This window comes from Rana temporaria, chromosome 13 (genome assembly GCF_905171775.1).
Source record: "Rana temporaria chromosome 13, aRanTem1.1, whole genome shotgun sequence".
NCBI lineage: Eukaryota > Metazoa > Chordata > Amphibia > Anura > Ranidae > Rana > Rana temporaria.
Genome location: NC_053501.1, coordinates 15,330,965 through 15,340,166, shown reverse-complemented (window position 1 = coordinate 15,340,166; position 9,202 = coordinate 15,330,965). Strand labels below are relative to the sequence as shown.

Sequence of the window (9,202 nt, the reverse complement as noted above, 5' to 3'; positions counted from 1 at the left end):
GAATGCCTAAGATACGTCGAACACTGCCTATGACGTGACGTAACTTACGCACAGCCCTATTCGCGTACGACTTACGCAAACAACGTAAAAAGATAGGCCTGTTCCGACGTCCATACCTTGCATGGGCTGCGCCACCTAGGGAGCAGCATTATCTTTACGCCGGCGTATCTCTTACGTAAACGACGTAACTAATTGCGGCGGGCGCACGTACGTTCGTGAATCAGCGTATCTTGCTCATTTGCATATTCTACGCTGAAATCGACGGAAGCGCCACCTAGCGGCCATCGTAAATATGCACCCTAAGATACGACGGCGTAGGAGACTTACGCCGCTCGTATCTTAGCCTAATTTAAGCGTATCTGGTTTCCAGAATACGCTTAAATTTACGACGGTGTAGATTCAGAGTTACGACGGCGTATCTACTGATACGCCGGCGTAACTCTTTATGAATCTAGCTAAAAATGTTCTATTGTGCCAGGTGACCCCGGATCCTCATCCTTCCCACTTCTCGCCATACTGCCGACCACGGCATTGTACAGAAAGGACAATAGCTGACCATCCAAATTAAAACAGAGAAACACAAATATTGACCCATACATTTTTTAGAGGTACAGTATGAGGCGGACAAGAATTATAAAAACATAAAAAAGTTATAAAAAGTTTATTATATCCAATAAAATAACATATAAATAGGTAAAATCCCTGTAAAGGGCAAATAGATAAATAACTTCCTAAAAAAAAAAAAAACAGCCTAGATATCTGCCCCCTGTAATAGTCACAAAATCACAATATTTATCTGATGATGTATGACAAAGCATTGTTTCTGGAGTCACCGTCAACGGGTTTCGCAGTGAACATCACTTCTTCAGGATGAGGCGGATATTTGATATTGCTATTTTCACAGGCGGCGTAGTAGCTGTGCGCTAAGAGGTCTTAGGGGCAGGCATAGGGGCGCGTGGAAATTACAACACCCAGGATCCACCCGGGGGGGGGGGCAGGAAGATTGTCGGAGAACTAGACGAAGCTACAACCAGAGGAACATCCAACAACCTTGCAAATGGCCATCCATACAAAGATTATACATTGAGGACCGTATCAAGGAATTGTCATAAGAAAAAAGGGGAAGGGACAAAATCCCACACAGATAAATCCTAAGAGGAGTAAAACGTAAGGCGTCGAGAAAAGTTTTATTCATCCACCATATATTAGGAGCCCAGGAGGACCTCTTTGTCCAGTTTTATCTCTAAAAATCCAACTTTATGGAGCAACACTTGTGTTTCTCTATTTTTCTTTGGTATATGTATCCGGATGCGGTACAGGGGAAGTCTGAGTCGGATTATGGTGATGATTGGCTGACCATCTTGGTGGACTCAATGTCTGTATGTATGGTCTCTCCCCAAATGTCTGGAGGTAAAAGCTCTCCTCCTTTGTTCTATATACATCAGACCATGTTCAGCATACGTCATTGCTGGAAGCGGGGGGATACCACGCGTGGTGGGATGGCAGCCATCTTGTGGGTTGCTAGGGTGCAGGTGGACTGGTGACTGCTCAAGGTGTATGTCAGACATTTGATCTCCTCACGTAGTCTGCGGATATCTTTGCGCAGCGCCGCGTTCACGCGCTCCAGGTTCTCGCTCTCCTGCAGGGAGACAAAATTACAGATCAGATGTCAAAATAAATGCTGTGGGGTAGATTCACGTAGGTGCGCGTATCTTTGCAGTGGCCTAATGTATCCGATTTACGTTACGCCTCCGCAACTCAGACGGGCAAGTGCTGTATTCTCAAAGCACTTGCTCCGTAAGTTGCGGCGGCGTAGCGTAAATCGGCCGGCGTAAGCCCGCCTAATTCAAATGTGGGACAGGGGGGCGTGTTTTATGTTAATGTTGTGTGACCCGAAGCGATTGACGTTTTTCCCGAACGGCGCATGCGCCGTCCGTGGAATTTCCCAGTGTGCATTGCTCCTAATACGCCGCAAGGACATCATTGGTTTCGACGTGAATGTAAATGACATCCAGCCCCATTCACGGACGACTTACGCAAATGACGTAACTTTTTCAAATTTCGACGCGGGAACGACGGCCATACTTAACATTGGTACGACACCATATAGCAGGGGTAACTATACGCCGGGAAAAGCCTAACATAAACGGCATAAATGTACTGCGTCGGCCGGGCGTACGTTTGTGAATTCGCGTATCTAGCTGATTTACATATTTCGACGCATAAATCAGCGTACACGCCCCTAGCGGCCAGCGTAAATATGCAGTTACGATCCGACAGCGTAAGAGGCTTACGCCTTTCGGATCTAAGGGAAATCTATGCGTAACTGATTCTATAAATCAGGCGCATAGATACGACGGCGCAACTCAGAGATACAACGGCGTATCTGGAGATGCGCCGTCGTATCTCCACTGAGAATCTGGCCCTGTCTGCGCAACAATGGGTGTGAGAAACCTGGGATGGAAGGTGCCAACCTGTGACATGCCCAGCAGGGGACAGCAGGGCTTCTTACACCAAGCAGGTTCAGCTGTCCAGATGAGAGGAGATCAGAATATTATATAGCAGCTTCCATCCAAGCCTTTGCACACAATTTTACTACCTTTTGGAGGGGAGTACAAACATTGGGGTTGATTTACGAAAAGTGATGAGTGCAAAATCTGCTGCAGCTGTGCATGGTAGCCAATCAGCTTCTTCAATAACACTGATGGCGAGTACCCTCTTCACTTTCAATTTGAGACTCGCTTCCAACAAAAAAATGACGAAAATTCGTCTGATAATCTGATCATGTGTACAAGGCTTAAAGTGATTGGCTACCATGCACAGCTACAGCAGATTATGAAGTCATCACATGCAAGCTGTAGATCAGGACTTCTGACTTCACTTGCCACATATTCGGGTCAGCACCCAATTAACCACTTGCCTACCGGGCAATTTTACACCCCTTCCTGCAAAGGCCAATTTTCAGCTTTCAGCGCTGTCACACTTTGAATGACAATTGCGTGGTCATACAACACTTTACCCACATTACATTTTTTCACACAAATAGAACTTTCCTTTGTTGGTATAAAACCACTTCAGCGCCGGACCATTTTGCTGCTCAATTACCGGGCCACTTTTTGCGATTCGGCACTGCGTCGCTTTAACTGACAATTGCGCGGTGGTGCGACGTGGCTCCCAAACAAAATTGCCGTCCTTTTTTTCCCACAAATAGGGCTTTCTTTTGGTGGTATTTGATCACCTCTGCGGTTTTTATTTTTTTGCGCTATAAACAAAAATAGAGCGTCAATTTTGGAAAAAAAATAATATTTTTAACTTTTTGCTATAATAAATATCCTCCAAAAATATTTAGGCCGATACGTATTCTTCTACATATTTTTCGTAAAAAAATCGCAATAAGCGTTTATTGATTGGTTTGCGCAAAAGTTATAGCGTTTACAAAATAGGGGATAGTTTTATGGCATTTTTATTAATATATTTTTTTTACTAGTAATGGCGGCGATCAGCGATTTTTATCGTCACTGCGACCTTATGGCGGACACATCGGACAGGACTCGATTTGTGATCAGCTGGATCTCGGCGATCACTGTGTGTGCCCTCCCGACAAAGGAAGCCCGCGTTGTAGTCGTCTTACGGCTAGAGCGTGGGCAGAAAGTGGTTAAGATTCAGGATGAGGTCAGCAGCGACAGCTTCCATACTTTCCTTGTGGCAAACTCTGTCCTGCCCTATGGTGACAAATCTCACTATACTGTATCTACAGAGGAGCAGCATTGTCACCATGGTACAGAACTATAAAACACCTCTCCCTCCCATAGCTTCTTTAGCAAGGGGGAGGTGTTTTGTAGACCGGAGGGAGGGGGGATCTAGGTACTGGGATTTTCTGCACTTAGCAAACAGATATAACACAATGGGCCAGATTCAGGTAGAATCGCCCTACGCTGTGGCGGCGTAACGTATTACATTCATGTTACACCGCCGCAAGTTTTCAGCGTAAGTGCCTGATTCACAAAGCACTTGCCTGTAAACTTGCGGCGGCGTAGCGTAAATCCGCCCGGCGCAAGCCCGCCTAATTCAAATGGGGCCGGGACCATTTAAATTAGGCGCGTTCCCCCGCCGAACGTACTGCGCATGCTCCGTCCCTAAAATTTCCCAGTGTGCATTGCTCTAAATGACGTCGCAAGGACGTCATTGGTTTCGACGTTAACGTAAATGGCGTCCAGCGCCATTCACGGACGACTTACGTGAAATTTTAAATTTCGACGCGGGAACGACGGCCATACTTAACATTGGCTAGAACACCTAGAGGGCAGGTTTAGTTTTACGCCGCGTATCTCTACGGAAACGACGTAAATTTACAGCGACGGGCGAAGCGTACGTTCGTGAATCGGCGTAACTAGTCATTTGCATATTCTACGACGACCGCAATGGAATCGCCACCTAGCGGCCGGCCTAGAATTGCAGCCTAAGATCCGACGGTGTAAGTCACTTACACCTGTCGGATCTTAGGGATATCTATGCGTAACTGATTCTATGAATCGGGCGCATAGATATGACAATCGTATCTCAGAGATACGACGGCGTATCAGGAGATACGCCGTTGTATCTCTTTTATGAATCTGGCCCAATACTTTCAATGGGATAGCTAACAAACCAATATTGAGTAATTGTTGGAGTTTCCATACACCACATAGCGGCTGCATGCACAACGCAGTTATCTGCCTCTCGTCTTGTTTCCTCGCCATTTCCTGTTCCTGTCGGTAACGCGCATCACGCTCTACACCACACAGAACCATCACTGCATACATTCTAGTGATGTCAGTTTCTGTACAGGGGAGCCTACACTTCCCAACACAAGTCACACACTATTCTTAACCCCTTCACATCTAAGGGTAGAATAAATGTTTATGCCTTAGCACAATTTTGCAACTTTGACATTTGTTAGTAAAACCGTACATATCACCACAACTACTTTGTACATCATAGGTGGATTATACCGTGTTTTTTTTTTTTTTTTCAGGACAAAATTGGGCTTTTATTTGGTGGTAAATTATTATAAAATCTCCTGATTTTTTTTTTATTATCAAAGGAAAACTGACCCAAAATAGTAAAATAAATAAATATATTTAATTTAGCTTTATATTACTTGTTACTACCATAACCTACCACCAAAGAACAACCCAATACATACACTATATTATCAAAAGTATTGGGACGCCTGCCTTTACACACACTTTAGTGGCATCCCAGTCTTATAGCTAGATTCAGTGGGGTAGATTCTGGTAGGGGCGCGCACTGATGCGGCGGGGCAGCGTATCGTCTTTACGCTACGCCGCCGTGACAGGAGCAAGCGATGTATTCACGAAGCACTTGCTCCGTAATTTGCGGCGGCGTATCGTAAAAGGAGCCGGCGTAAGTGCGCATAATTTAAATGATCTGGTAGGGGGCGTGGATCATTTAAATTAGGCGCGTTCCCACGCCGAACGTACTGCGCATGCGCCGTCCCTAAAATTTACCAACGTGCATTGCGGTAAATGACGTCGCAAGGATGTCATTGGTTTCGACGCGAACGTAAATGGTGTCCAGCGCCATTCACGGATGACTTACGCAAACGACGTAAAATTTTCAAATCACGACGCGGGAACGGCGTCCATACTTAACATTGGCTGCGCCTCCTAAAGCAGGAGCAACGTTACGACGAAAACGAGTTACGCAAACTACGTAAAAAACTACTGCCGGGAGCACGTACGTTTGTGAATCGGCGTAAGTATGTAATTTGCATACTCTACGCTGACAACTACGGAAGCGCCACCTAGCGGCCAGCGTGAGAATGCACCCTAAGATACGACGGCGTAGGAGACTTACGCCGCTCGTATCTTGGCCGAATTTATGTGTAACTGATTCTATGAATCAGGCGCATAGATACGACGGCGCTCATTCGGACTTACGACGGCGTATCTGGAGATACGCCGTCGTAAGTCTTTGAGAATCTGGGCCACAGACTCCATGCAGACAGGATCTTAGCGCTGCATAGCTGTGAGCTGATTGGTGGACTGGCTCTCTATGGATTACACTATAAATTCAGCACTCACCACATGGAGAGTGTCTGCCCTCTGGGTCTGACGCTGGCGGCTCTTCTGTGCTGCAATTCGATTTTTCTCTCTCCTCTGAACCTTCTTCACACCATCTGAGGAGTCCTGAGGATGAGAATGGTGACAGGAGAGAGAGAGGTGACACCAAAGGACACACCATGACAGGCTCACAGCACACAAAACACACACACATGGTACCTGTCTATGGCTGGATGGAGAGCTGCTGTACCCGGCTTCATTGCTGTCTGAATCTGGCTGCATATTCTGTGTGTCCAATGACAGGTCCTCTTCTCCTGATGATTCACTTAGTGCCTTTTCGTGGTCCTCAGTGTCCAGGAACAGGTCTTCTTCCCCTGTAGGGTGTCAGTGTCTCTCCTCACTCTCAGTGTTGTGAACAGGTCTTCTTTCCCTGTAGGGTGTCAGTGTCTCTCCTCACTCTCAGTGTTGTGAACAGGTCTTCTTTCCCTGTAGGGTGTCAGTGTCTCTCCTCACTCTCAGTGTTGTGAACAGGTCTTCTTTCCCTGTAGAGTGTCAGTGTCTCTCCTCACTCTCAGTGTTGTGGACAGGTCTTCTTCCCCTGTAGGGTGTCAGTGCCTTTCCTCGCTTTCAGTGTCCGGGGACAGGTCCTTGCTCTCAATTTCTGGGGACCGGTCTACTTTCCCTGTAGGGTGTCAGTGTCTCTCCTCACTCTCTCGGTTTCCAGGGACAGGTCTTCTTCCCCTGTAGGGTGTCAGTGTCTCTCCTCACTCTCAGTGTTGTGAACAGGTCTTCTTTCCCTGTAGGGTGTCAGTGTCTCTCCTCACTCTCAGTGTTGTGAACAGGTCTTCTTTCCCTGTAGGGTGTCAGTGTCTCTCCTCACTCTCAGTGTTGTGAACAGGTCTTCTTTCCCTGTAGAGTGTCAGTGTCTCTCCTCACTCTCAGTGTTGTGGACAGGTCTTCTTCCCCTGTAGGGTGTCAGTGCCTTTCCTCGCTTTCAGTGTCCGGGGACAGGTCCTTGCTCTCAATTTCTGGGGACCGGTCTACTTTCCCTGTAGGGTGTCAGTGTCTCTCCTCACTCTCTCGGTTTCCAGGGACAGGTCTTCTTCCCCTGTAGGGTGTCAGTGTCTCTCCTCACTCTCAGTGTTGTGGACAGGTCTTCTTTCCATGTAGGGTGTCGGAGCCTTTCCTCACTCTCAGTGTCTGGGGACAGGACTTCCCCTCTAATGTGTCGGTTCCTCTCCTTACTCTTAACTTCTGCCGACAGGTCTTCTTCCCCTGTGGGGTGTCAGTGCCTCTCCTCACTCTCAGTGTTGTGGACAGGTACTCTTCCCCCTTAGGATATCAGTGCTTCTCCTCACTCTCAGTGTTGTGGACAGGTACTCTTCCCCCTTAGGATATCAGTGCCTCTCCTCACTCTCAGTATCCACGGACAGGTCTCCTTCCCCTGTAGGGTGTCAGTGTCTCTCCTCCCTCTCAGTATCCAGGGACAGGTCTTCTTTCCCTGAAGGGTGTCAGTGTCTCTCCTCACTCAGTGATATGGACAGGTACTCTTCCCCCTTAGGATATCAGTGCCTCTCCTCACTCTCAGTATCCAGGGACAGGTCTTCTTCCCCTGTAGGGTGTCAGTGCCTCTCCTCACTCTCAGTGTCGTTGACAGGTCCTCTTCCCCTGTAGGGTGTCAGTGCCTCTCCTCGCTCTCAGTATCCAGGGACAAACCTTCTTCCCTGTAGGGTGTCAGTGTTTCTCCTCACTCTCAGTGATATGGACAGGTCTTCTTCCCCTGTAGGTTGTCAGTGTTTCTCTTTGCTCTCAGTTTCTGGGGACAGGTCTTCTTCCCCTGTAGGATATCAGTGCCTCTCCTCACTCTCAGTATCCAGGGACAGGTCTTCTTCCCCTGTAGGATATCAGTGCCTCTCCTCACTCTCAGTATCCAGGGACAGGTCTTCTTCCCCTGTAGGATATCAGTGCCTCTCCTCACTCTCAGTATCCAGGGACAGGTCTTCTTTCCCTGTAGGATATCAGTGCCTCTCCTCGCTCTCAGTATCCAGGGACAGGTGCTCTTCCCCTGTAGGATATCAGTGTCTCTCCTCACACTCAGTATCCAGGGACAGGTGCTCTTCCCCTGTAGGGTGTCAGTGTCTCTCCTCGCTCTCAGTATCCAGGGACAGGTGCTCTTCCCCTGTAGGATATCAGTGCCTCTCCTCGCTCTCAGTATCCAGGGACAGGTCTTCTTTCCCTGTAGGGTGTCAGTGCCTCTCCTCACTCTCAGTGTCGAGGGACAGGTGCTCCTCCCCTGTAGGATATCAGTGCCTCTCCTCGCTCTCAGTATCCAGGGACAAACCTTCTTCCCCTGTAGGGTGTCAGTGCCTCTCCCCACTCTCAGTGTTGTGGACAGGTGCTCTTCCCCTGTAGGGTGTCAGTGTCTCTCCTCACTCTCAGTATCCAGGGACAGACCTTCTTCCCCTGTAGGATATCAGTGCCTCTCCTCGCTCTCAGTATCCACGGACAGACCTTCTTCCCCTGTAGGGTGTCAGTGCCTCTCCTCACTTTCAGTGTCGAGGACAGGTGCTCCTCCCCTGTAGGGTGTTAGTTTGTCTTCTCTTTCTCAGTGTCGGAGGACAGGTCCTATTCCCCTGCAGGATGTCAGTGCCCCCCTCCCCCGCTTCTCAGTGTCTCACTCCCATGACGCTGTCACCTCTCGGTGTGGTTTCGGGGTCTGTGGACCTGAGCTGGAAGTCACATGTGAAACGTCAGATTCTGTAGAAGTGGAGGTGGCGGTGAAGAGGCCCAGGAAAACCCCAGAGAGGGAAGATGTGCTGCGTGCACTCAGTGCTGGGGGGGGGCAGGAAACAGTGTGACGCAGTGACATCACTTTCCATCAGACACACGTGTGTGCAACTTCTCACCAAAATTTCCACCGATGTCTCCACCTGACAAAAACAACTAATTGTTGAAAACAAAAATGAACAAAGCTGCCCTGTGCAGGGCTGTCTTAATAGCATCATGTGCCCCTGGGCAAAGTAATGCACTGGGGCCCCTACCATCCGGCCCCAATTTACGCTCCTACTCTCAAAAATTCAAGTATAAATAGTTGATAGAATTAAACATATATTTATTAGTATTTTCAATTAAATTGA

At 48.1% G+C, this 9,202-nt stretch overlaps 1 protein-coding gene across 1 annotated transcript; it reads right to left on the bottom strand.

The window, feature by feature from the left end:
• Positions 1 to 646: 646 nt before the first annotated feature.
• On the bottom strand, positions 647 to 9,202 carry BATF (basic leucine zipper ATF-like transcription factor). Its single transcript, XM_040332699.1, has 3 exons — positions 6,285 to 9,202; positions 6,087 to 6,191; positions 647 to 1,639 (listed from the first exon to the last, which is right to left on the bottom strand). Exons 1-3 carry the CDS (start codon positions 6,345 to 6,347, stop codon positions 1,463 to 1,465), a joined length of 345 nt encoding a protein of 114 aa, XP_040188633.1. The 5' UTR covers positions 6,348 to 9,202; the 3' UTR covers positions 647 to 1,462.